Below are 27496 nucleotides of genomic sequence, written 5' to 3'. Positions count from 1 at the left end.
TGTGTGAGCTGCAGGTCTTTGTTCTGTAAACTATCAAGTGCTAAGAGAATATAAGTATTATCACTGCTATTTATTTCACCCTTTGGTGTTTTGTCTCTCCTTCCTGATTGGTTTATGATGACGAATGTCAGAGCTCTGTTCCCAGTTACACACCTCCTGGGCAAAGAGACAATGCAATGTGACATTTAACACAGAGTACCAGAGACCATCCTCCCTCTGCTGAATACTAAAATCACATACACAAAAAAAGCACTTGTAACAATAGATGTATCTTTTATTCACAGATAAAAACTGAAGCAAGCTGTTATAATACATATTTATACAAAGGACTTGAAAAAACCATAAAAAGGAAGATGATTAGAAAATATGATTCATTATGAAATGTGGTATTACATACACTATTAAACCTTTTCAAAAGTATTTGTTTGGCAACAATTTATCAATAGTTTCCACACTTAAGTGGCCTCCTTCAAAAAAGCACAAATCTCATGCAGCATGTATAAACTTGATCCTGAGGGTTTGCCTTCCTTAGAAAAACTGTAAAAAGATATACTATTTGTCTTAAAAGTTCAAAATGCAAATGCTATATTTATAGTCAAAACTATATAAAAATATGGACCTAACTTAACATTTACAAAAACTTTTTGCTCCTTTTTTTTTTTGCTTGTTTTATGGTTTTGGTAATAAACATAATTCTTAATTCCTGCAGTCAGAGAGGAAAAAAGAAAACCAAAACAAACCACAGTGCCCTTTGTAGACTTTCTCACATTAAGTTTACGACTCCAAAAAAGACCAGGTCTGTGAAAAGTGAGGTTAGTAACCAAGGAAATAGGTAAGCAGTTAATATATATCTATATATGTATATATAAAATGGAAAACAAACATTTATTTTGATCTGGAAAAGTAATAATACAAAACCTGAAGGTAAAACAATCATTTCAAAATGCCATAATACTCCTTCTCAATAGATAAATGTTCATAAAAATATCTTGAACCCTAACCAAGAAAACAATTATAATACAATTTTAATTCTGCTACATAAAACAGCTTTTCTATGAAACAAGAAGGCAAGTTCAGGTATGAAAACATAATTTACTTATTGCTTTTGCTACAATGTCATTTGTTTTTACATATAGTCATAAATACACTATACAGTATAAAATATTTCATAGGAATACATTTTGTGGTCTGCTTAGGTTTGCTGGCTTTAATTCTAGCACCAAATACAAAAATGAAAATCAAATGAACTTTAAAGGCACTTCCATTTCATGTTTGTTTGTTTGTTTGTTAATTAAAACCAGGGTTTGTACTAAATTTCTTCACTTCCTTCTGGTAGAAGCAATACTTGTTCCTACTTTTACCTTTGTACAGCTCAGGTCACGTTGAGGCACCAAATGATTTATGAACATTCCCCACTCCTCAGCTGTTTCTTTCTCTTACAACATTCATTGTTGCTTTTTAGTCTTCACCTTTCCTCCTTCACTTCCCAGCTACTTTATCCTTTTACTTCTTCATGTCAGTCGTCCCAGCCTCACTTCCTTCAGTCCCTTGAGAAACCTCTCCTCAGACCTCCACCTCCCGCACGGCATCCTGCGCATCGCTTATCCCGATGTCGAAACACGTCACTATCATGATGTGTGACTTGCACAGGTTAACACACTGCTCCAGCTCCTCTGTCACTTGTTCCAGTGCCTCCAGGTACTCCTGCGACTCCTTATCAAGATCAGGATCCACTTCAACTGTCAGACAAAAAAAGGACTGAGTAAGAGCAACAGCTTATCATAAAACGTTATTCTATCACAAAGCAGCCAACGTGATAGAGTAAAATTTAGTTTCTCTTGAACTAAGAGAAGTAAGAGAAACAGCTTATCATAAAACATGATTCCATCACCAAGCAGCCAACATGGTAAAATTTAGTTTCTCTTGAACTAAGACTTTTTTCCCCCACTTTGTTCAGCAGATATAAAACTCTACCTTGAGGCTTCAGTTATGCACAACACTCAGTCTGGGAACAAATCTCATGCCTCAATTTCCCAGCTATAACATGGATATATGGAGAGATTTTTTTCCTTCTTTGGAAAGAATAATAACAAAAGAATAATAAAAATAACATTTAATATTAATGGCATCATTTAAATATTCTCTTCTGGTTTGTTTAGATGGGTTTTTTTGTTCAAATAGCATATTACAGAAACACAGATTGAGTCACAAAGTATTTTAGGACCCAATTCAGCAAAATATCTTAGCAAATGATTAAGTTCTTCAGTGGGACTGCTGACATGCTGAAAATCTGTTAGAGGTTGATCATACTCCTGTTTTTGCAAAATACTTACAGTCTTCTTTCCACTTATTTGGATCCATCATCAACCTGCACTTTGTCTCTTCCAACTCTTCCTTCAAAAATTCGTGCTTTGCCTTTATTTCTCTGATTCTCTGCTGGCGCCTCTCCAGTATCTTCAGCTTGGTATGGAAGTACATCAGACCCTTTCAAGACACAGAAAGACCATTCCATGAATTTTCCTGTTGTGAGCCAGCCCATAACAGCCTGACAAAAATTGCTCCCAGCTCACTACTCATAAGATTGAGCAGGTGGGTTGTTTTATTTGGTTGCGAGGTTGGTGGTGTTTTTATGTGTTTTTGGGGGGTCTTTTGATTTGAAGTTTACATTAATGGATTCTAATCTAGAGAACTGCAAGCTATATCACTTGAGCACTTGTTGCACTTCTCTGAATTAGCAAACATCTCTGAATACATTCTGAAGTTACTACTGTTTGTAGATAATTCTTTTTCCAGTAGTGAAAATGATAAACACAGCCTAATGATAATGTGAGAGTTATATTTAATACTAAAACATGAATTCTTATTTTCTAAAAAGCATTCCTACCTTCTCAACATCCTGGAAAGGCTTTACAAAAGAAAGGGGAAAAAGGCATCAGTAGAACATAGAATTCTGGTCTCTAAAATAGAATTAGCTGAAGTGTTTTCCAATTACAAGTAAGTCAAACTCAGTATATCCTTGATTTAATAGAATCCTATAATTTACATAAAGAGTTAATGACCCTATGGTTGAGGGAGGCTGTAAGGTTCCATCAGCCAGACTAGGGATTATGAAGTCTTCTCATAATGTATTCATTGTAACTTCCATTTACACCATCAGTCATGTTAGACACAATTAATTTTAGACAGTAATCATTTTCATTTTCTGTGTTAAGGGTACCCCAACATATGAATTCTAAAATTAATAATTATAGTACTTTAATTGCACTCAATTTCCTGAACACCATTCTGGCATTCAAGCAAGGAGTTTGTCTGTATATTGTAATTTAAGTTGTCTACAGTTGTAAAATATGTGCTGACCTCAGTTTCCTCTTGTCTGTGTCGCTGTAATCGTTCCACATCATCAATCTCATAAACTTTAATTTCAAATGGCTCTTTCAAAGTGCCTGGCAAAGGTGGTAGATCAACCCATTGGCCAGTGACACTGGGTTTTCTTCCTAAGGAGGCAGCATCGGGCAATGGTGCAGGAATCAGTCTGCGACGCTGGAGACCTAAAACACAAAACCAAACATTCCTCAGGCTCCAGGAGACTAACACGCTGCAGAACACACTGCAGGGGATTAAAGAAAGATCTAGGTTCTCAGTGTACTTAGGAAGAAATGCTTTTCTTGATCTTTTCCTTTTAGTAAAATACCCTCAGGCTGCTAATTGAGTTACTGCCTTGACAAAGTAGGCTTCACTTGCTTCCCAGATGGGAGCAACAGCAGTTCCTCTCCCAAAGCAGATGTCTGAACATCAGTTCTTTATTCTCTCCTTGCAGAAATATTTCTGCTGGATTGATTTTTCTTTGGTGGACTACAATGGTGTTCATTACCTTGCAAAGGCAGTGAGATAGTGAATAATCTAAAACTAATACTGATAATGACTTACTTATCTGGAAATCTTCTGCTCTCCCACTTAAAGCCAAGCAAGGCTACCTAAGATCCCTGTCACTGCCCTACATCTTTGCAAAGCTCAAACAGTTCCCTCCAGAACTAACTACTATTTTAGGGTGCTAAATAACATCAGTTTTCAGTGATTTTGTGGGACTGAGAGGCATCCAGAAGGCATCAACCAAGCTGCAACTTGAGCCTCTAATGTTGAGACATCTCACACCTTTGCACCAGCACCCAGAAGCTCAGTGCATAACAAAACTCACCAATTCTGGGAGCCTTCAATAGAATGCTCCCAGATTTTCCAAGAAAATCCTACTGCTCCATTATCCTTCTGCTAGAATTCAAGTTTCATGAAGCAGAGACTGACATATCCTTCAGAAATGCTGATGCTTTTGATAGCAAGAGTTGGCACTCAAGTGCCCAGCATTTTTTGTGATTATTCTCTTACTATTCTCTAAAACTCTGACCTCTACAGTACATGACTCAAGCATGAGTACATGCATAGAGCTGCTCAGGCAACATTAACAATCTTGCAGCCCAATCCTTACCAGGAGAGCTGAAGGCCACCAGAAACAAGCTGAAATGACACAAGGCAGCAGTAAATTTAAGCTGGCTTTAGGTGACTGGTGACAATAAATTTAGTAGTTAATTGCCTCCTCTTATTAAAAATAACTCAGAGGTGAAGACTTTCATAAGGGAACACATCAAACAGACAAGGCGGCTCCGCTCAAAGGACAATGCTGCCAAAATAACTTCTGGGCTAAGACCTCTACAGGAGATGTAAGCACAAATCAAGGCTGTCAGATAAGCCCTGTCATAAACTCCAACACGAAATCAAATGAAGACAAAATCCCAGCAGGCACCCCCAAAGCAAAACACCTCCACTGATATCCCAAAAGTTACCTGCTTTACATATCCTTAAGAAAAACATCTCTCATTCTTAATTGTATCCTTGCTGATTTTGAAGTAACAAGAACAAAATGGGAATGTTTTCAAAAGGGGAAGCCTTGATTCCACTTCTACAAAACCATTCTCACAACCCAAATCCATTCAGCCTGAAAAGCCACTGCAGTCCTGTTGGACAAAGCCATACACTGTAATCCTGACCCTGTAACTGCTGACAGGAGATCCTTCTGAGAAGGACACCAAACAGATGTGGTCAAACATGCAATACGCAGGCAAACTTCATCTCCTTCCACTCTACAAGCCAGGGTCAACACCATTTCTCCATTACAGGATAAGGAAACAGGTTTACAGTGACATACATGGCAGTAGGATGTGTCCTTAAATCCAGAGACTCCAACATATATAAGTGTTATATAAGTCACTCCAAGAATTTCTAATAATGTGCAAAGATTACAATTTTTTTAGAACAATAATAGGTCTGAACCAAACATTTCTAGTAAGAAATATTTGATGCACTTCCTGGCAAGCCGCATTTCATGCATAAAACACATTATTTTCTCAAAGTCTACAGCACTCCAAAAAAGTAATACATAATTTACTGATATAGAGCAATTACAACTGGAAAAAGAAATAGTTTGTCATTTTTAAAGACTTTATAAGTATTTCCTGGGGCAAAAACAAATACAAATCCATCAGTGCGTAATGCCTTCTCAATATGTGTGCAACTTACATAGCTGTTAATATTGATTTGTGGGAAAGGTTTAAGAGGCAGATATGCTACGGAAAGAGAAGAGCAGCAAATGTTACACTAAGTTTCCAAAATAATTTATCACTTGCTGAAGCAACTCAGTTTCCTTCACCAGAAAGCCCCACGAGATCAACTTCATTCATTTGGTTTTACTGCCAGACCTGAGCATCGTGGGTATCTACAGGGATTGCAGTAATTGCCATGCTCCAACCAGAAGTTCAGACCCAGCACATTGCTGATATTAGTTCCTACTGTATTTCCAGCAGTCAGTATGCCCAGGCTGCTGAAGGAGGCTGCTGGTCCTGATCTACATGGCACTGGTTGCCATTGGTTCATTACAATACCACAGGATCTCAACCTAGATCTGAGAAATGAATGCTGTAACACCAACCACATGAGCCAGATTTTGAAGCTGACTACAAATACACTTGGGCTGCACTTACATGAGCACCAGCAGTGAGAGCAATAAGAAAAGGCACCAGAGAGAAGGAAAGGGGACTTGGCCCCCATACGCCCACCTTTACATGGTGTGGTCATACACAGTGAGCCAGAGTTGCCTCTTTCAAGCAACTTTCCCAGTCAGTTTCCTACTGTGTATAGTATCCACACACACAGCCTAAAATTTCTTAATATAAATACTATTAGAGTGCAATACAATAGTGTTGTGATTAGCTAGTAGCATTCACCTAAGAGTCACTGCATCTCACACAAACACCCTACTGCTCTATGCCTTACCTTTGGGTAATCTAATGCATATTTAGCAATCCTCATTAATTCACAAACAGTTTTCTCCCCTCCCAGCCTATTCCTTTGTTTCTAAATTAGCCTGTCTCTCTGGCATTCCCTCACAGACACCTAGGAGCAGAGCTCCTCCTCTCCTCACTGCCCTTCCTCTCACCAGTTTTCCAGGATCACTCACTCGATCCTCACAAAAACTCATCAGCACTCAGCCAGCACCTCACTTTTCCCAGCCCAGCCATAACACCCTCCTATTTGGGCCACCCTGGCCCTGGCCCTGCTGAGGGAGGAAGGAATGTCCCCCACCTGCCGGCAGCCACCTGCTGCCTCCTCCCTCGCAGGGAGGCTGCCGGCACCCCGGGGCACCCACACCTCTCCTGCCCTCTGCACCACAGCACCTGTGTCACACCTGCAGCTTTGAAGTAAAATAAATGACAAGTAGCTGCTGTCACAGCAATACACATGCACACACAAGTGCATGCAGCCAGTCCACCTCCCTGCTCTGAGCTCCCTCCAAGCCTCCTCTCCTCTCTGTCAGAGATGCCACAAAACGCCTCCATCCTCGGGATGCAGTGCCGCACCAGTGAACACCTGGCACCAGCGAACACCTCCGTGTCTCACCTGTTGACCGTTTCTTGGGGGATTTAAGGCTCCTCATGCGGCCTGGGGAGGACATCCCGCTCTCGCTCATGGAGTCGTGTGCCGAGGAGGCGCTGCCGGTGGCCTCGCTGTCTCGGATCATGCTCTCGTAGCCGCTGCTGCCCCCGCTGTGGTAGAAGAGAGCCGTCCTGCCCATGGCTGGCGGCAGCTCCCCGCTCAGCACGCTGCTGTTGTCGCTGCCGTGCCCGCTGCTGTAGCGCTGCGGCCGCCGCGGCGCCGTGATCTTGCTGTAGGGGGACGGCAGCACCGGCATCTGCGACTTCTCGTCGCTGAGGTTGATGCCGCTGTCATTGCCGCTGTCAGAGTCGGTGGAGCCTCTGAAGTGTCCCGCCTTGGCAGAGCTGCCCGACACCAGCTCGTTCACGCGGCTGTTGGCGGCCCTCATGGCCTGCTTGGTGCCCATGATGGTGCCGCGGCCGGGCTTGCCGCTGACGGACTGCACGGAACGGGGGGCTGCCTTCCCACCAGGGGCCAGGCCAGAGCCCTTCCCTGCAGGCTGTGCCAGGGACTTCACAGAGGAGCTGAGAGCCTTTGACCCACTGGCAGAGAGGCCCCGGGTTTTATTCCCATTGGCTTGCACCTTCTGGTTAGCTGTGGGTTTGGCCTGGTTGTTTTTACCGGGTGCAGGGGAGGGGAAGGGCAGAGGTAAACCCATACTGGAAGCAACAGGAGGGATCCCCAGCCTGGGGACAGAGCGCCCTGCACGGCTGCTGCCAGTGCTCCCACTGTCCCTCACCACGCTTGCTTTGGATCCAACTGAAGTCAGGCTGTCACACCTCTCCAGAGACATGTGGCTCCCATATCGGTGCACAGTTTCACTCTTTGACGCCTTCACCTTTAAGCTGGATGTCATTTTGGGCAAAGAGTGGTCACCCTTCAAGTTCATTTTGCAGCTGGCACTTTCACTAAAGTAAGAGCCAGCTTTCAACCGCAAATCTGCTTCGTCTTCAGCCTTTGGCGTGGCAACTCTGGCAAAGTCCAGGCCAGAAGCTTTCCCCCCACCGTTACCCAGACCAACAGGTTTCTGCTCCAGGCTCGATTTACGCACAGGAGGTGTTGGAGGTGTTGGCCCACCTGGTCTGGGCAACATGGTTGATTTCTGTGGTGTGTTTTTCTTTCCTAGGGATGATTTCAAGCTGCCAGTGGCCAGGGGAGCATCTGAATTCCCTCGAGTCACACACTCTGGCAAAGTACTGTTAGCGTGTGACACTGGCGTCACTCCCAGCGTGGTGGCTCCTCTCTTCAGCTGTGGCATCTTCATCGCAATTTCTGACTTCTTGGCAGCTCCGCTGGAGGATTTGCAGGCCATTTCACAACCATCCACAACCCTCTGCGAGCAGGCAAGCATAGTCTGTGACTTTGTTGGCCTGGACACTGTGCCAAAACCCTGGGCAGCTTTTTCTGGCTGTTTCTCAGTACCAAACGTGTGAGGTTTTGGAGACAGCAGCGACTCTGCAGGTTTTGCTTCCAAGTGATAATCGGTGCGTAACAGCCAAGGATCTTCAAATATACCATGTGGATTCTGCAGCTCTTTATAGCTGAGGACAGTATTATTGTGGATTGGAGAAGAGGTAGTTTTTGTTTTCCTAGGAAGACTAGAATGTATTGTTTCTATCACAGGCGCATCACGAGAATTACTAAATTTGATTTTTACTGGCTGATCAGTGACACAAAAAGCACTTTTTATCTGAGATGCTTTGGTAGTTTCAGAGGTTTGAGGGCTTTTACTGATGCCTGAGGAAAGCTTGCTGGAACTCAAGCTCTCACTCTCCAGCTCAGAGAAGCAAAATCCACTGTCATTCAGAGCACTTTTCAGGGGGACACATAAATGGGAGGAGTCCAAGTTGAAGGGTTCCTCGGACTTATTACAATTGTAAGATGACTGTGCGACAAAACTGTCACTAGACTGGGCTCCATCACTTTCAATTGTACAAATGCTGACTTCACTAAGCCACGAACTGATGGAGGAACGTCTGCTGCTGGTAAAGGGATCCTTAGCAAAGGGCACAACAATATCAATATTTACACCAGTAGAAGTCTCCTGTGAGGTATAAGCATCAAACTCATCATTTATGCTGCTGATAATACTGACCGGCCTTGAACCCGATGCAAGGGCCTGAAGGGAGCAGTCACTGTTAAAGCTAATGATACTGGAAGGTCTCCCATTATCCATAATTCCACTGATAGAGAGCTCTTCCACCACTGTGAAAACAAGCTCATCCTCTCCATTCAGCTCAACAGGCTGCTGCAAAGTCACTGTGGTGGTCAGTATATCCCGATCAAAGCATTTCCCTCTGAATGCTGACCTGAAGCTGTGTACCTCTATCGCACCTGACTGACTCTGGGTGTTGCTACCAACAAGGAATGTGCTTCCTAAAGGGTTTTGCTCAGGTTTGTTTCCCATCTGTTTGCTCATTCCCACAGGAGGAGTCCGAACTGCATTACTATTGTCTGGCTCCAAATTCTCAGCTTTGGAGCTTGGGGAGTGTTCTCTCTGCTGTGGAGGGGGAGGCGCTGGGCTTGGCAAGGGTCTCTTCACATACAAGGACTTTTCCTTAGTGACACATTCAGCTGTGCCCTTATTCTGCTCTGAATTCCTCAAAGGACTACACCTTGACGTCTGCAGGGAATCCATGATTGTCTCTCTCTCCCCCTCTAGGATAGAGTCTATTATTTTGTTGTCAGCTCTGCTCTGCTGCTTGGAAAGCTCTGCTTTCAAGTGAGGTGTGCTATTTTCTTGACAGTTGCCATTGCCACCCCTTGGTGCAACAGCCTGGAAAGGAAGGTTATATCCTTTTTTGGGAGATGCAGTTTCTTGTGGAATCAGTTTCTTAAATCCTCCAGAAGGAGAGGATACTTTCTCCTTTATCAACTTAGACTGTGCATTTTCTGTACTTCCAGGAACAGGACTACAATTGGACCCAACAGAGATTTCTCCACAAGCAAATTTCATGGGTTCCTCACTTCCATCAATGCACTCTAACCTTTCCTGCAGTTCAGCAAAAGTGTTGCATTTGAAATGGTCCTTGTCAGAACTCCTACTAATAGCAGAATTGTCTTTATTTCTCTTCTTATTTAGGGACGGGATAATGGGAACAAACTCTGGTGGACCTTCATTATCTGTCAATTCCCTGTCGGACAAAGCTGCACCATTGGGACCAACATAGATGACAGTATCACAAGACTGTTCACTGCTGGAGGAATAGTCAGGATCACTGGATATGTTCAGGACAGGAAGGTCAGGGTCAAGGGCAACAGTTCGTGGGTGGAATGGTCGCAAATGGGGTGGTCTCCGGACATGTCCCTCTTCACACGAACTCTCTCCTCCAGACGAGCTGGATGCATACTGCAAATGACAAGTAACAGTAAATTTATTAGTAGCAATTCATAAATAAGTATATACATGTACAGAAATTGATTAAAAGGTCAGGTTGCAATATAATCTGTGCTTTGTGTATAGTATCATAACTACATCTAGTGGGAAAATATTAGAGGGGAGGGTAAATTGAAATAATGTGCTACATAGATTTTACTGTATTATTAATAATATAACAATCATACCTTTTCAGATAATTTCCATTAAATATTATGCATTATCTTTCTCCTCAATAGTTTTCTGTTCCTACTCTATTGATTTTTAATTAATACTGATAGAAGCTTTTGAGATAGTTCCATATGTAAGCAAAGAAAGAATACGTGTTTGAAACAAAAAGAAGGGAATTTCAGGATTAAGGATAGGGGGCAGGATGATGGCTCAGTGCCAAGTCATTTGTCAGTTCCTCTCCTGAGATTTTATGCATTTTGTATTACTTCCTACCATCGAGAAATCCCATGTTCCCCTACTGAGAGGTTAGGAAAACTCATTTTCAAATGAATTAATTTCTGCTTGTTTGTGAACCAACCTTGGATTTCTTCTTTCTCATGCGGTGGATTCGCGATGCGAGCTGAACAGTTGTGAGAGTCTCTGCATAATTGGCTGGGGAGTCAGAAATGTGTGCAATCATAGTAGTCCTGCAGTTGATATTCCCAAGTGATTCCCTCAACAACATTGTCAACTTGTTGTCCCTGTGCAAAAAAAATAAAAACACTAGATTATTTAAAGAAACCACCACCTTTTTTTTTGCAGAATTCTACACCACAAGCTGTGCTTTCACCCTCATGCACTCATGATTCATGTAGATAAGAAATATGCTCCTGTTATTGACCACACTTAAAATGTGTCTAAGTGTACACATACCAAGGTACCAATATTTTAATTTATCTGCCTGTGTATTTACAGTATGGTAAGTCATTCTGTTGCTTAGAAAATTGTAAACCAATTGACTGATAATTAGTTTTCTCAGGTTTAAGTCATACTGCTCATGACTGCTGTATTTTCAGCTGAACAGACTTAGTACCTGGATAGTTACACTTTGTGAGTTCTATGCAAACATTTTAACAATAAGAAATATAAGAAGTCAACAGAAATTGTAAGAAATCTCTAACTGGACGTAACAATGTTAGATATCAGAAATACAAGTGTCACCCCAACTAATCTACTTTCCTTTCTGCCACCTGTGGTCTGCTCTGACATAGCAAAAGGGAAGCAGAACTTATCTCTGAAGGCCTTCCTGGTGATGTAAAGCCTCCACTGTGGACAGTAAAGCTGACAAGACAAGTGACATTTCGTCCTCCACTGGTCTCCAAGACATCTTTCCCCACAGCTGCTTGGAGTAGGAAGCTCCCTGCTCCCTGAGCAGTTCCAACCTGAGGGAACTCCTGTCATGTCTGGTCACTAAACCACAGTAGGTGACCAAGGTGAGGATCTGCCCTTCCCTATTCTAACCCATCCATCCTCTACTCCATACACAAGCCTGGCAGGTAGCCTGAGGAAAATATCTCTCTGTCTAATGCAGAGAAAAGAAGAAAAACCACCTGTTTGAGATGCATCACTAGATAAATATGTGAAATGACATGATTGATAATGCATTATAACTTTGTGCTTTTGTTAAGACAAGCAGCAATTAAATTTAAGGACTGAAGGCCAAGTTCTGGTAAGGGTGCTTACAATGTGGCTGTTGTCTTTAAGCTGGGGCTCCCCACAGGTGTGTTAGACACAAAATTGTTGTCACAGACACTCCACAAAGGAACACACCTAAACATTCACTTCTGCTAAACTAATGTGCAACATGGTAGTCTTTTTTTTTTTAATTTAAAAGATGTATCATCCAAAAAGACACACAGAAATAACAACCTTTGATGACCATACTTGATCAATACTCAATTATTTTCCAAAATTTCAGTACAATTTTTACAATTCCAAAAAGAGGATAAAATCCTATGAAATTTGGTTTCAATGATTCACTAAGTCCAGCTGGCTGAGATCAGCCAGAAATTCCAAATCCAGGAAACAAAGAGAGAGAAGGAAAGAAAACATCTTAGCCATTTTCCCCTCACTTTTTTCAATAATCAAACCCTCCTCAACACTACACCCAAATTCAGTAGACCAATATATCATTTTTGACCATCTAACTAAGAATTTCATGTTACCTGAACATTTGAAAACCTGTGTGTATGTTGGTATGGACAAGCAGACAAAAGATACGTGCATCTGTAGGAGTGGCTTTAAAAGAAGGTAGACCCCTCTCTGCCTTCAACTTCATGTTAGGTGAACAGTAAATTGTTCAATTTCAACTTCATATTAGGTGAACAGTAAATTGTTGATGCAATCCATTTCTCAGGTAACACCAGCCACAAATTTAAGATAATGCAGGGTTAGAATCCACTTACTTATATGGCACATGCTTAGCACCATTAATTAAGGCCAAAATGACGTTGCCCAGGGCAGAGAGAGACAGACACAGAGAGCCTCCTCCATCTCGGCTCTTGCTCAGCACTTTTTCACAGCTCCCCAGATCAATGAGATGCAAACGACTGCGTCCTCCAGACACTAAAACAAAAAGGGGAAAAACAGTTGTACATCACGTTCTTGCATGGACTCAAGCCAAACCTGGTATTCAAAATGCATTCAAATGAGGAGAATAATGAATACAGCATGGGATAATGGCTAAATTAATATTTAATTGTAAGGAAACCAGATATTAGTCACAGCTACAAAAGTTAAAGGTGATTCAACTGGCTTGAGAGTTCATTTTTTTCTTTTTAACTTAACTGCAAATTATTATTAAAACTAATGCAAGACCACATCATTTAAAAATAAACAATAAGGTAAGAACATTCATACTTCCTCCTTTGCCACTCTTCTCCATGCGATACTGGTATATGTGAAGAGTAAAGAGCATGTGTGAATTCCTCCTATCTTCCTCCTCACATTCAGGCTTGCTGGTGCTCCTGGCAGCAATTGCAGCATCAAGGAAAAAGGCAGCTTTCTCTGCTGTTGGGGCCCTTAGCTCGCTTTGGTTTTGAAGCTTGAATATAAACAAGAAAATGACTAATTAGCACAGGGGCATTTTTTATTATTTTTTGCTGAACATGCTAAATCTCCAGGGCATTAAGAGAAACAAATATGTACACCATGGGAGATGAGCTTATAAATTAAAAGCAATAAATTTTTTTTACTGGCTTAAAAGTTGTCATAATTGTTGTCAGATAAAAGGAAATAAAAAGTAGAAGAAAGTCAGGCTCAGAAAAATCTATGTTGTGCTATTCATTATACCTGGGTTCCACATATTGGATCTTCTCTCAGATAAACCCCAGGAGACTGGCCATCCTGAAGGCTGCCAGTGGCTACTTCAGCTAACAAATCCTTAAGGTTTTCATCTTTGCCACTGATCTCTACAGCAGATACTCTAATAGAGAAACGAGTTCCAGTTTTTTCTTTACGTTCATTGATCAATTTGAAGAGCCAAGAAATTGCACAGGGGATGATACCAAGGCTTTGTGTGGAGTTATCTTTCCCAATCATGGTAAAAGATTTTCCTAGAATGAAAAGACAAACATAAACACAATTAACCTTTCTTGTACAAGGCAGTATGTCTTCATATTGCTACCTGATATCATCATGGTACATTACACATAATGCCATGTGCTGCACAGATAAGGGAAAGAACAAATGAAAAAATTCAAAGTATTTAATTAATAATCCATTACTATTTATTCAATTAGGCTTGCAAGTTTTGCAAGCCAGACCCACAGCAAATTAATGTTAAAAACATCTCTGATCTTTTGATTTTCATCACAATGCACCTACATAAACTTGCTCTTGAATAAGCTAATCTGATGCTACATTTTACCTTTTCAAATTAAAACTTACAATCACAGTGTAGAAATAAACCGTGATAAGTTTGCAAAGCTAATTAAAAAGAAATTCTAATCTATTCATATACTCCAGGTTTATTGTTCCAGGAGCTGACAGCATGTAATTACCAGACTGACATAGTAATTAACTGTAACGAATTTGGGAGCTCACCAAGCTTGACATGACCAAAGCAAAATATGCAACCATCTGCACCATTCACAACAGACTGGATTACTTCTGCTACTGTTCCAGAGCATACCTCAGCCTGAAAGGAAAATTGGAGACAAATAAGTGAAAGAGCATATACTGCTGTGGATTTTACTGTTCTTCTGTAATGAAATGAATGACTCAATATTTTTGAGGCGCAATATTCTCCCCATTTTTATGGCATCAGTCCTATTATTTTAGTAACTATGCTATCTCAAAAAATAATAAAATATGCTACTACAGCCTAAAATAGTTTTCAATTCTATTAAACCTATTCTCTTGGAATATTGATTCTATGACTAATGTAGCAAACTGAATGCTATCCAACCAGGCTTCCTGCTGGTATAATAGCTTAGCCAAGGCTATTCAGTAACAGTAGCAACTCCATTGAAATTAAGCTACTCAGGAGTGCTCAGAGGAATTAAAAAGACATCCATACTGTAGAAAATGCATTAAGATCCCTGAATAAGATTTCATAGTATTACATTTTCCTCTTCCAGTGGAAACATCATCATCAATAAAGAAAATTTGCTAAAATACTTGATTGTGCTAAAACCAGTTTATCCACGTCAGGGAAGGTTTCAAATACACAATAAGATGATCTATTAAGTACAGCAACTGGGGGCAGGGGAGGGGGCTGCTGTAAATATGTAACTACAGTGAAGTGATGAGGCTCTGTTTGCAGGTGCATGGCAGCAAGCTTCCCTCCAGCAATAACACCACCACAGAAGGGGCTGCAGTGGCCAACGTCACCCAAAAACATCACAACAGGCCACCCAAAAGGGCTGCCTCAAGGAACTGAAAATCGATCCCAAACCAGGGCTCAACAGCCTGAAGGACTGGTGCCAAAACCAGCAGACATGCAGGCTGTGACCAGCCACCTTGCAGCAGGGTTGGCAGCACAAGTAAGAAAATCTCACTTCTAGTTCTGGACTCGTGTTGAGATCGCTGTTGCATACTTCTGCACAATGACCCTGCTTGAACTTATGCAGGATCTAAAAACAGCTTTTGGATGTGGCCACCGGTGCTTTGGGCCCTGATGTGTGGGGGAAGTTATTCCTCATCTTAAGTGCTTGTCTAGAATTTAGACTCAATAGATATTTTCTTATCGACAATCTGGGACCCAAAAAATTAAACAAAACTTTAGGAGAAGATCTGAGGAGGGGATTATGAACTAGACCTTATCATATTTTGTCAACACTAATAGACTTTTTTCACCTTACACTATATTTTTCACCCTATTTTTTTCCAGCAGTTCAGACTTGGTGTAGTTCTTCAAATGCTGTTGAATTAGTTCTTTTTAAAGCTGTTCTAGGATTTTATTGTCTGAACCAAAGATTTTTTTCACAGAAGGACTTATCAGATGTCCATGAGTGCAACCTCACTGAATATACAGCAGACCCAGTCCTCTCAAAGACCAGCCATCCTGTCTGTATAGTAGATTTCAGGTCTAAGGCTACTACTGAATAAATGCTCCCTTTTGCAGGCCAACAGACAGACAAGCACCACCATCAGCATAACCATCAACATAAAATAATCAGCCAAAACCACAGTATAAATAAACTGGAAAAGGTGCAGATAATATTAAAGCTCCCTGTTCCAATATAACAGTCCCAAGAGGTTAGCTTCATCTTTCCTCCTAACAGCATTTAGTTTAACATTAAGCACGTGTTCATTTCCCATTGAAAGCTGTGGGGAAGGACTTCATTTCAGTCTCATCAAATGGCTTAAAACCTAGCTGGATGGAAACTGGATTTCAAGCTGGCTGTGTGCCTTTCTCTAACAAGAGAATACACAAGAAGGTAATTTGGTCAGCAAATCTATCTCCCCAGGTATTATTCCTTTATTTTACATCTCAACTAAACAGAAGATGTAAGAATTTACCTACTTGTCCATTAATTACCATGTTTTTTCCAGGTATTAAGGCAACTCATTCAAATAAAATTCCCCAGAAACAGAAGGAACTCCTCAGGCAATCAAATGCAGTGGCCAAGACTCGAGAGGTTTAGGTGAGTGACTCCAGTACCTGTGAAGCATCCTGGGGGAAAACTGCATCAAAGGCAAACATCTTTGGGACAGCAACAACACCTCTTCTGTGACCTGCATTGCAGGGCCCAGTGGCTGCTGGATCATAAAATGTGATTTGCTTTTTCCGTGGGTCTACCTTTAGGAAGGACATGGATTCAGATGTTTCGTGTGTCCCTTGAGAGGAACAAATCCTCACCATCACTTTCACCTGCAAGAATTCAGAAGAAAGCAACAACTTGAGTTCCCAGCTACAGATAAACACATGCAAAGCATTCCTCCCAAACCCACTCCCCTTCCCATGATGTGTTTGTTTGTCATGTTTAGGTGTGTCAGAACAACCGTGGGACAAAAACAGAGCCAGATTTTCCAGCCTGGGGTCTTCACTGAACTAATTAGGTTTCAAAGGTGCACTTTGTCTCTTCAGTTGACGCTGTTCCAGTTTTACCAATTCAATTTATAAATGTCTGATCTGCAAGTATGATCCACTGTAGGTGTAACACGATGCCAAAGAAAAGAAAATTCTATTCTCCTGCCTTTCAAGTACTCAATGTGACCGAAGGGACACTTTGAAAACCAGTCTGAATAACACAAGGCTCAGACAGCTACTGCATTTGAAATAAGTCTAGAAACTTTCAATTTCTCATTCATGTTATTCTAATAAAAAAGGTGTCTCTCTTACACCTGTCCCAGGCAGTTGCCTTTATGCTGTCATTGCTAGGCTCTTCAGTGCTTAGTTGCAGATTTAATGGGGGGAAAAAAAGAAGGGAAAAGAAATCAAACCACAAACCACTAAAAGGTCAAAAAGCTGGAAAAGAAACCTTTCACAAAGGTACACTTCTATTGCAGCACTACAAATTATGGTATCCTACACAGAGGTTTTTAAGACAGTATCTTTAGAAAGCTCCAACTTGTTGGCTGTGATTTCCAAAGCACCTTAAGGGTGCCAAGTGACTGGGTCTCAGGAAAATTCAGCAACAACTGCACACCTGCTTCTTTTAAGCTCCCTGGAAATCATACTCTTACTTTAAAAACCTGTGAAATACTGCCTCGCACCCACTTACAACCATCTAGCCTTATGAAATGCTCCCATGTCAGAACCAGCATGTTTTATATACCTTGCACTGAAGAAAATTACTATTACAGGTGCAGCTTCAACTCTGAACTGGCACAGACTTCAGAGAAAAGCAATGTTCAGTGAGAATTGCTTTTTCCATGGTGTATGAAATGTTTCAGTAACAAGCTGAACAACAGTACGATCTCCTTATTCAACTACCAGCAACTCTCACAGCACCAGAGTTAACCAGGTGGAGGCTGAAATATGCCATAGCTGGAACAATTTACATATGCACTGTCCACAGCACCCATCAGCACTTTCATCTTCTGCAGCACAGCTACTGAGCCAGGGACATCCACTCCTTTAAAGCACATGGGTTAGTGGTGGGCCTGGCAGTGCTGGGCTAACAGCTAGACTTGATCTTAATGATCCTTTCCAACCTAGACAATTCTGTGGTTCTATGGGTCAGGCTCACTTTTAGCCCTCAGCTGGATATTGCATGTAGAAGCTGGGTTTAAAAGCACTTGTCTCTCATGAAGAATGATTCTCCATTTCAGTAAGATTTTTGCTAAATGTAACCTTAAATGTGCCAGAACAATTTGACTCCTACTTACTTTGTTTCAAGAACGTTGTGCCATTAAAATGGTGTGCACTTACTCCATGAACACATTCTTTGTGTCTTTACCAAAAAATGGATTTTGCAGTCAGCACTTCACTTCTGTGTCCAAAGAGATACTGGCAAGGAAGAACCAAAGCTGAAAATCTCCTTCAGCAGAGCACAGCATGTGAAATGCAGGCAACAAGCAGAGACCAGAGCAGGCTGAGCCACCCTCAGGGACAGAGGGACACTCGTACCAGACAAGATGAGAAGGTGACAGCAGACACATCTGCACCCAGTGTGTGCAGTGAAATGCAGTGGCCAAGCCAGGATGATCCACAGCAGATGTGGGAGCAGCAGGAAGCACCATGCTGAACTGTCCCTGCCTTTACCAGCTGGGGAGGGCAGGTAATTCAAATATTTAAGTTCTCAACTGTCCCATTATTCCATCTTCTTTTCTCTGTGGGGGCTAAGCTGCACACAGGCATCCCTACACAATTCCTCAAGCACCCTCAAAAGAAATATTTTCCACAAAGCAGCTCTAAAAGCTTTTCCCCAACATTTCTTCTAAACAAAGAGGTTAAGAAACAACCAACTCTTCCCATAAACACTGCAGGAGGCTCCATCAAACATAGCAGCAAATTCTTCTACCTATTGACTAAGGTGTCCCCTGATTCAACACTTTCTTTTCTTTCGCCTTTCACAGTAATACAAATATGAAAATACAGTCCCAGAAAACAAGCAAACCTTAGGATAAATGAAACAGCTGCCTCAAAAGCAAAGTGCATCATAGGTGACACACTCAAGGCTGTTTCCCCATAAAAGCTACATGAAGCCAGCTTTGTGTATTAGCCTGCTAGCTCAACCTTGACATGCTACCAAGGTGCTCATAAAAAATAACCTCCCTCAGGGCAAAAAAAAAAAAAAAAAAAAAAAAAAAAAAAAAAAAAAAAAAAAGAAAAAGAAACAAACCCTAAATATATAAATATATGTAAGTATAAATGCCCACTTCAGGGTCACTTGATTAAAATGAATTTTAAAATATATGCTGTTTTCAAAGCACTTATCTAAACAGTCCTTTCTGTTCTCTCTTTCATCTATTATTAGATTATAGCAGCCAGAGCTTGGATAAGAGGAAAATTGGCTTGCTCCTGACCTAAACAGCAAGTTACCTCCATCAGAGCATTGCTCCCCCTAAACACAGTGATGGCTTCACCCACAGAAAATCCTTGTGTGACAAATTAGCTTTTTAAGACCAACTCTTTGAATCAGAAAGATACTAAAATAGCTTCCCATAATGGATCAGATCCCATAATGGATCATATCCCAAACTTAGCAGGACTCAAGGGTCATCTTCATGTTTATAATGGAAGTGAGCTTTCAAGACAAATGTGAGGGGGAAGAGAAAAGCAGCTTGAGGGACTTCCCCCTTTAGTGTTTCGTGTATAAAAGCTGGTTTTCAGAGTAGAAAAACAGATTTCACATTTAGTTTTTCTGCCCACTAAATATATCTGTATGTGATATGTATCAGTAATTGCAGAGTTATAATGTGCCACACTCATTCATGATGCTGAGCCAGGCTCATTTCACTCAGAAATAAAGCAGAAATGCTCATGGAAGTGCCATCAAGCACAAAGATTACTCAAACATATCCCCTCACAAAAGCAAAAACTGAGAGCAGGCAGATCCTGGGTGCATGCACATGCTTCTGTGTGTACAAAGGAAAGGTTTGGTGTAATACTGTTTATTCTTCTCACACTTCCTGCATGCCTGTGGTTGAGGACCAATTTAAGTGACAGGTTTATATTCTCAGCTCCAAGGTTCATCCCAGTATTCTTCTGGAGTCAATACTGCAGGGAAACAGTACAGTGTGAGTACTAGAGAGCCAGCAAGGCTCTTGCAATTTAACTGCAGCTTCTCCTGGGTCTCTTTATCTACTCCTCATACAAAAGGCATGCTCACCTGTAGAGACAGCAATATGTGGTGCAGGAAATCATCCAGAAATAAGGGCTTGCAGAGAGGGGAGGATTCAGGATAACACAGGGCCCATAAACTTGAAAGGAACTTTGGCCCATAACTAGGGAGCAAATCAGCAATGACTGCACTCAAATGCTTTTATTTGCTTATGAAAATGAATTATTAGAATTAGGTAAAATTAATTTCAGGCCCACTCAAAATCACACCTTTTATGGGCAATTATTTGACAGCATGTCCAGGTTTCTGGAGTCAACTCCAACTGCAATGGTACCAGCTAGTGCTTACATTTGTACAAAGCAAACAAACACAAGAAAAGAAATTTAGAGGAGAATGAATCAAGAAATGGAAGAACAGGACAGGTCTAAAGGAAAAAGAACAGGTCAGAGGGGTGGGAACCGAAGTGAGCTAAAAGGATTGGGGGTGAGGGGAGAGAAAGGGAGCACAAAAAAGGATAAGACAATACAAATTTGGTGATTTCAGAAAAGTCATCTCAGACACAGAACATCCCACAACTTTTATATTCCGTAAGGAGAGCTAACACAGACATCCATCCTGTGGTGGGAATGACCCTTTTTGCTAAAATTCAGTATTATTACTTCCTTTTCTCCCCCTTTTGTTGTTTCTTCTTCAATGCAAAGAACAACGCAAAGTAAAAAAGAATTACAAGTGAAAGTTTATAAATCTGAAGTATATAGGACTTTGTACATAGACATTCATGCAGGCATTGAATACTGGATAGAGGCTCTATTTTAATGAGGATGTTGATGGAAAAAGAGAGTAGGTTTGTATTTGAGTTCAATTTCTGTAAATAAAAATAAAAGAAACATAAATATCACAATATTTGCACATTATTAACATTTTCTCAGTGCCTGAAGACAGCTTAAGTCATGGAAACAACTGAAGTATCTCATTAATTAATTGACTCTAATCTGGTGGGGTTTCTACACTGAGGGTTCACACTCCATTACTGAACTTTCCAAATTCCTGTATATGCAGAAACCAGGAGGTCAGCAGAACGGCTGAAGGAAATCCTATTAAAATCAAAAGTACTTGGGAAAAGAAGATGGTAAATATATCTTGAATATGTCATTACATGATAAAAATTTCAAAAAAAATAAATAAACTAGCATCTAATTTGGAAAAACTCTAGAAATGGGTGGCATAAGGTCAGAGGCTCCTCACACAGCCCAACAATTGGTGTTATTTTAACCTTCACTGGCAAGGGTGAGAGAGAGTTTCCAAGCAATCAAAGAATTTTATTTTTTTTAAAGTTTATCTGTCAGCCTACAGTGGAAGCCAGGGCAAAGAAAGGTGACAAAAGAAAACAGCTACTAGAATTCATCTACTCCAGCTATGCAAGGGCAAATCTAAGGGATGGATGCTGAAGCATAGGAACAAAAATCACCAGTTTTATGCAAACATATGGGATTTCAAGGAGACAAATTGGCAAAAGGGTGGATTAAAAAAAAAAAAAAAAAAAAAAAGAGGGGAAGAAAGAAAAGTCTTCTGTGTGGAAGACAAGGCTATGAGATCACTAATGAACCACAGATCCACTCAAATATCAGTAACCTGTTGGAGTCCAGAGACAAAACTCTAGATCTTGAGAACTTTAACCTTTATGAAAGTCAAATTTGGATGGATATTTAACAGTTTTCACCTGAACACCAAAATATCTCAGAAACTGAGGGATGTACATCCTGGCTGGCACCAGCCCTTCCTCCCCTTGCAGCACTCCTCCTCCTTTGATACTGGCTACTCCATTTCACGCCAAAGGGTCACAAGGAGAGACTTTCTGTCCCACTGTCACGTGGAGTCACTGTTTGCATGCTGTGACCTTCTCCAGCATTGCCATGTGACCCATTAGTGTGGGCTCATAATTTCCAGATCTCCCCAACACCCTGAACCAGCTGGAGTGGAGGAGAACAGGACAGAGGAGTCACACCAGGCAAAGCAATGGGCTGGCTTCAGGACACTGCAGAGCATCAAGAGTATGTCAGTGCCAGAAAGCAGGTCTGGAAAAAGGAAGAGACAGACCAAAAACCTGTGAAACCCAAAATTTGAAGCAACTGACAGCTGAAGGTGAGATGGATGGCCAGAAGCAAGCTGGCAATTTTATCCAGTGAGGCCCAAATAGTTTGGATCCAAACTGAATGGAGGTATCACAAAGCCACACATCAAAAAATACAGAACTCCAAGACGAGGGAGGCATGTGTTGTCCCAGAAGAAATCATGTGCAAGCCTCAATTTGCAGAGAAAAGAGCCAATGATCAACAGAGAGAATGACACAATCCTACATCATCCAAGATAGAAACAGTCAGGAGATTGACAATCAGGTTCTCATAGATTATTAACCCATAAGCAAGAGAGACAGAAAGGCTTTAGACTCTGAGATCAGAGAAAAGGGAAGGACCATCTCCCACTTAAACAACAAGATGATTTGAAAATTTGAATTCTGGTCCTAAGACTATCATGGACCTCTACTACATGTTTTAGGCAGAAAATACAAAAAAAAAATAATTTATATATATAAGTATATATGTATATCTTAGAAAATTGGTCATTCATCTTTTAGTGGAGGGTGCCAAACACTTTACACAGTTTAATTAGGGAAAGACAAGTAGACAGAGAAGACTCCACTAATTCTCTAGGTAATGACTAGATTCCGTGGCATTTTGAATTTTGAGGAAATTACAAGTCCTGACCCAGCCAAGTATGTTAGCACAGGCCTAAGTGTAACATATGGTACCTCCTTCAAAATCAATGGATGTGCAGTGTTTATGTTTTTGTAGTGATGCTTTGTTAGCATCTGATGCTTATAGAGTTGTCAAGTTTCATATTAGACATAATGAGAAGGGAAAAATGAAAAGGAATGGATTAAAAAGCATGTAAAATTTTAAAATACATGTGCTCAAGCCTTTTTTTACTAGAATCAACTCTGTCTGTATTTTGGGAAGGTGCTGGCACTATACTGGAATCCATTTTATAATTGCTGGTCAAATTCTGCATTACAGCAGTATCATAATCCCTAAATGAACAAGCAATTTGGTCTTTAGCAATAAATGTCATTATAACAAATTTGAATGGACACTAAATATTCCCTAGAAACGTGTATCCTTGACAGGCATTGTGGAGCCAGGAAGTTAATTTTGTCCAATGTTCACAAAATGGCGTATAACAGCAGGTTAATTAAATAACTACATTAAGACACCGACCACTCTGAATTAAGATTTCTCACCAAGAAATTACAAAGAATTCAGATTCTGTTGAATGAAGACCATTTTCCAATGAAATCACTTATTTTTCAACTATAGTGTAAATTACATTATGAAAGCCCTAGTTCAGAGCCAATATTTTTCATGGATTTAATTGTAACTGACAGATATATAACCCTTGCTAAATTGTTTTACCGTGGGTGGTTCTTACAAGCCTTTCATATACTGCCACTACCAATGGATGGCAAATTTATATGCAAAACTGCCACACTAGCATAGACCATCTAGCTCCCTTGGGAGAACCTAAACCAAAAATTTAAAATAAAATCACTTCTATGTAGTACTCTGCTAAAAAAATTGATTCTGTACTTTCAGAAAACACGAAGGAAAATTATTTCATTTTTTCAAGGTGAAAACAAAGTACAAGAACTTATGTATTTCTATCTCACTTTTCCACATTTTGTTTAAGCAGTTCAAGGTGTTTTGGCAGGGATGCAATTACCTTGGATGATGCAGTGGTACCTACATGGATAAGTGAGTGTTTACTGTGATCCATGGCTTATATCAGAAATAATGCTTCAGTCATTAGGGAACAAGGAGCATAAAGATGACAAAATTAAGTACCTATTTGTTATCCATCATAAAACCACCATAAGAACCAGTGAATGGGACACAGCACGCCTAAGACAACCCTGCACAATCAGTAAATCATATTAGCAGTACCTTAGCTATGGCTTAGTAAAGCATAAATGAAAGTAAATGTCTAAAACTCATAAATGGAGAGCAGTATGCATATACCTGTCCAAGAAACACGTCTGACAATTCAGGCTCTCTCTAAATGCTCCACTTCAATTGTCTCACGTAGGAGCATTCTGTCATTCTAACATTAAAAAAATTGACAGAATCCTTGGAAGAGACAAGCACTTAAAGTTGCTGTTGTAAGTGATGCAGTATTATAAAGCATGAGCTGAATAGAACCCCAGAAAATAACATTTTGCATGAAAAAGGCTTCCCACCATGCTAAAGAAAAATAGCCCATTAGAATGCTATACAGCAGCCACTGTAAAAAGGATGTCTTTCTTAATACCACAATATGATAAATTATCTTAAGTAGCACATTAATGTCAGAAATTGAGTATAATCTAACTTCTTTCCAGTGACAATATTAAATGGCTTTCAGACGTCTTTCCTACTATTCTGACATTAAATTTAATAACACCCAGAGAGACCACAAAAATGATTCAGTTACAAGAATCATAGTGTACTGGATCATTGCCTTTTAAGTAGGATTCAACTAAATGGTTTGGACTCTGATGCTTTTGGCACATTCAAGAGAAAGGTATGAATTTTGCCACGTAACATTTATCAGCCAGTGTGCAAAATCCCTTTCAGTATCCAGTTTGAATTGATAGTGGGATCTTCCTTTGTGCAGGAGTTTGATTACTGTTGATTATATGAAACACAGGTCCAAGGCAGACCTGCTGTTCTAAATTGTTGCTTTTTTTTCAACTTTTCCCTGCTTGATATTCCTGTGTGTTGACAACCCCAGCAAGTACCTGTGAGAGTGTATAACATTTTGCAGTCCTACTAAAAAAAATTAAGCAAAAGGCTTAATTAAAGATTTGTATCACAGAACAAGTCCACACACTGCTGCTGAAATTATCATAAGCAGAAAAAACTGGTATTTCTGAAATGTAAAAAAAATTAATAAGACATTGATTTTCCACCTTTCAGAAGACCACTTGAAACAGTGAGAAATTATAAATACAAATTGCAAGAGATATTTAAGGGCTCTCTGCTGCAGTAAGTCTCTAATAACAAATGTATTCAACCGTAAAAGCTGTATAGCAATTTCACCACAGAAGAACTGGATGATAAGCATGGAGATGATGATGTGAAATTCAGAATAAATTTAGATCTTGGGCCCAAATAATCAATAACTGAGTGCAAGTGCAAGAACTGGCCATCACAATCTCTCCACATTCCTGCCTCGCCCAGCAGTGCTCACAATGCACAGTAACTGCACTTGCTGCAGCCATGGGGCTTAATGAAAAGCAAGAGCTCAAGTCTCTTCTTTTCCCCAGATGTGTGTTCAGATGTTCAAGACAAGGTCTCACAACCCATGGCAGGACCTGTTCAGTTCTTGACACCACAGCAGAACACAAGACAGTCCAGATGCTGCTTTCAGTCAGTTCCTTAGATTCAACTGTCCCATCACCCAGTTCAGAATAACTTTTATTTCTCTGTTGGCCCAAAAATTATATAATATTTTCCATGTTGCTTCTGTGTCTCAAAGTGTATTAAACCAACCCTGAGTATCAGTGGATGGAAAAAATGTTAAGAATTACTATTGCAGAGACAATACAGAAAGCCAGTCATATTTGCCATTGTAAATGCTTCAACATGTATTTTACTCTAAGCTTCCAGTGTATTCATGAGAAATGGGACTGCACAGAATGTGTCAGTACAAACAATAATTAGTCACTGCAGTATTCAGGCACTACTCATGTAGAATAAATAGTATTTTGGCACAGTTGGCATATCATTCATCTCCTCATTTTTTCATAAGGGGAGGCACATTCCTCTCATTGAAGCATCCCGGACTCTGCAAAGGTTTCCAGTTTGTTACTTGTGTTTTTCATTCTCGCACAACAACTTCTCCTCAGAGGTGAGGGAGGGAAAGGCTGCCTCACCAGCTGTTTAACCCACTGTAACCACACAGTGATAGTGAGGGACACTGATGACAGGGGAATGATCACCCAAACCACAGCCACAGATGCTGGGGTAGGAAGAAGTGACTTCAGAATTCATCACTGATTCTGTTCCATATGGGTATCTTATATTCATTATTGGACAGGCTGCAAGAAGGTGAGGAAAATTATAAACAAGAGGAATTTAAAGTAAAAAGCTGTTAGAAGAGAGATTGATGTTAACTGAGGACCACAGCACAACTGCCAGTGTTTACTGATTGTCCTCTCCACTTCTGGGATACTTAAAGCAGTGAGGAAGAAAAGTAATTGCTTTATTCCTGTCACCCTCATCATGAGACACCAGCTGAGTAAATGTTGATCAGCAGAAGCCAATGAGTAGGAAATAATGGAGAGTGCTAATGCACAGTGAGCTACATGCCATCAAAAGCTGTTTGGCATTGCTCAGAAAAGGTGAAACTATGAAATTTTAGTACTAAACAACATCTATAGAGGAGTGACACTTCTTGGATCACATGTTCTAAGAATTCAGACACATGAAATTTCATCTGTGCTGACTTATAATTTTTAGAAAAAGCTGTAGTGCTGGAGGGTTTTTTTTTAAGGCAAACACTGATATTTATGAAGTTGCAAAAGAGGGATGGGTTAAGAGACATTTAGTAGGTCCTGCACTACACTGTGTTTCAGAGATGGCTGAAACACAGTAGGTTTTGAGGAGCATTAAAACTGGTAACTAGACTACTCCATCACCATTTGGATGCTCTAAATCTCAACTCAAGGACTAAAGGGCTGATTCAATTAACAGAGAACTCTCATCCTCTCCAGCAAAGCACAGGATTCTTCCAAATTCTGGTCAACAAGTACTTGGTGAGAAGGACCAGCTAGAACCCTCACAGATTCACAGAATATGCTGAGTTGGAGGGGACTCACAAGGATCATTGAGTCCAACTTCTGGCCCTGCAGGGGACCATCCCCAAGGATCACAACAAACAGAATCTTCACTATTCTATGATCCTTGTAGATTTCTTCCAACTCAGGATATTCTGTGATTCTATGTTTTTCATGTTTTCAGCCAAAAGCTAAATAACAGACATTTTGAGGGTCAACAGACAGACATAACCTGTGCTGGAGGAGAAGCTCCCACAGCTGAGCTGATCAGGCTCCTGCCATATCCTTGGAATTCTGGTGCAGCTTTTCCCTTGGAAAGTTCTCCATTCTATTTACTAATGAAAACAGTAGACAGAGCACGTGACCCAAGGCATATCATCTCCTGTCCTCCGGAATCATGCACTTGATCACAGACTTTGTTTGAAGACACCAGATAAACCAGTGCTTTCCGTGAGGTACAAAAGTCATGCTGGGAAGTTCCCCCAGCTGCCCTCAAAGCACAGGAAAAAGGCTGTGGGCTCTTGGCTACACTCAGCTGCAGGCACACAAGGGCAGAGACAGTTTTATTGAGCTGTAGGCATAAGGAAATGCAACCACACTTTA

The 27496-nt window shown here is 40.6% G+C and overlaps 1 protein-coding gene across 1 annotated transcript in view; it reads right to left on the bottom strand.

Moving 5' to 3' along the window:
• Positions 1-250: 250 nt before the first annotated feature.
• Positions 251-27496, bottom strand: part of KIF26A (kinesin family member 26A) — a 94767-nt gene continuing 67521 nt past the window's right edge. The window contains exons 5-14 of the mRNA XM_059474849.1: positions 16455-16664; positions 14393-14486; positions 13640-13902; positions 13208-13391; positions 12754-12913; positions 10887-11049; positions 6946-10330; positions 3358-3548; positions 2334-2484; positions 251-1739 (exon numbers count right to left, since the gene is read on the bottom strand). Coding sequence (XP_059330832.1) covers positions 1564-1739; positions 2334-2484; positions 3358-3548; positions 6946-10330; positions 10887-11049; positions 12754-12913; positions 13208-13391; positions 13640-13902; positions 14393-14486; positions 16455-16664 — 4977 coding nt within the window. The 3' untranslated portion in view covers positions 251-1563. The remainder of the gene's footprint in view (positions 1740-2333; positions 2485-3357; positions 3549-6945; positions 10331-10886; positions 11050-12753; positions 12914-13207; positions 13392-13639; positions 13903-14392; positions 14487-16454; positions 16665-27496) is intronic.

Source organism: Ammospiza nelsoni, chromosome 6, assembly GCF_027579445.1.
Source record: "Ammospiza nelsoni isolate bAmmNel1 chromosome 6, bAmmNel1.pri, whole genome shotgun sequence".
Classification (NCBI taxonomy): Eukaryota; Metazoa; Chordata; class Aves; order Passeriformes; family Passerellidae; genus Ammospiza; species Ammospiza nelsoni.
This window is presented reverse-complemented; position numbering and strand designations above follow the sequence as displayed.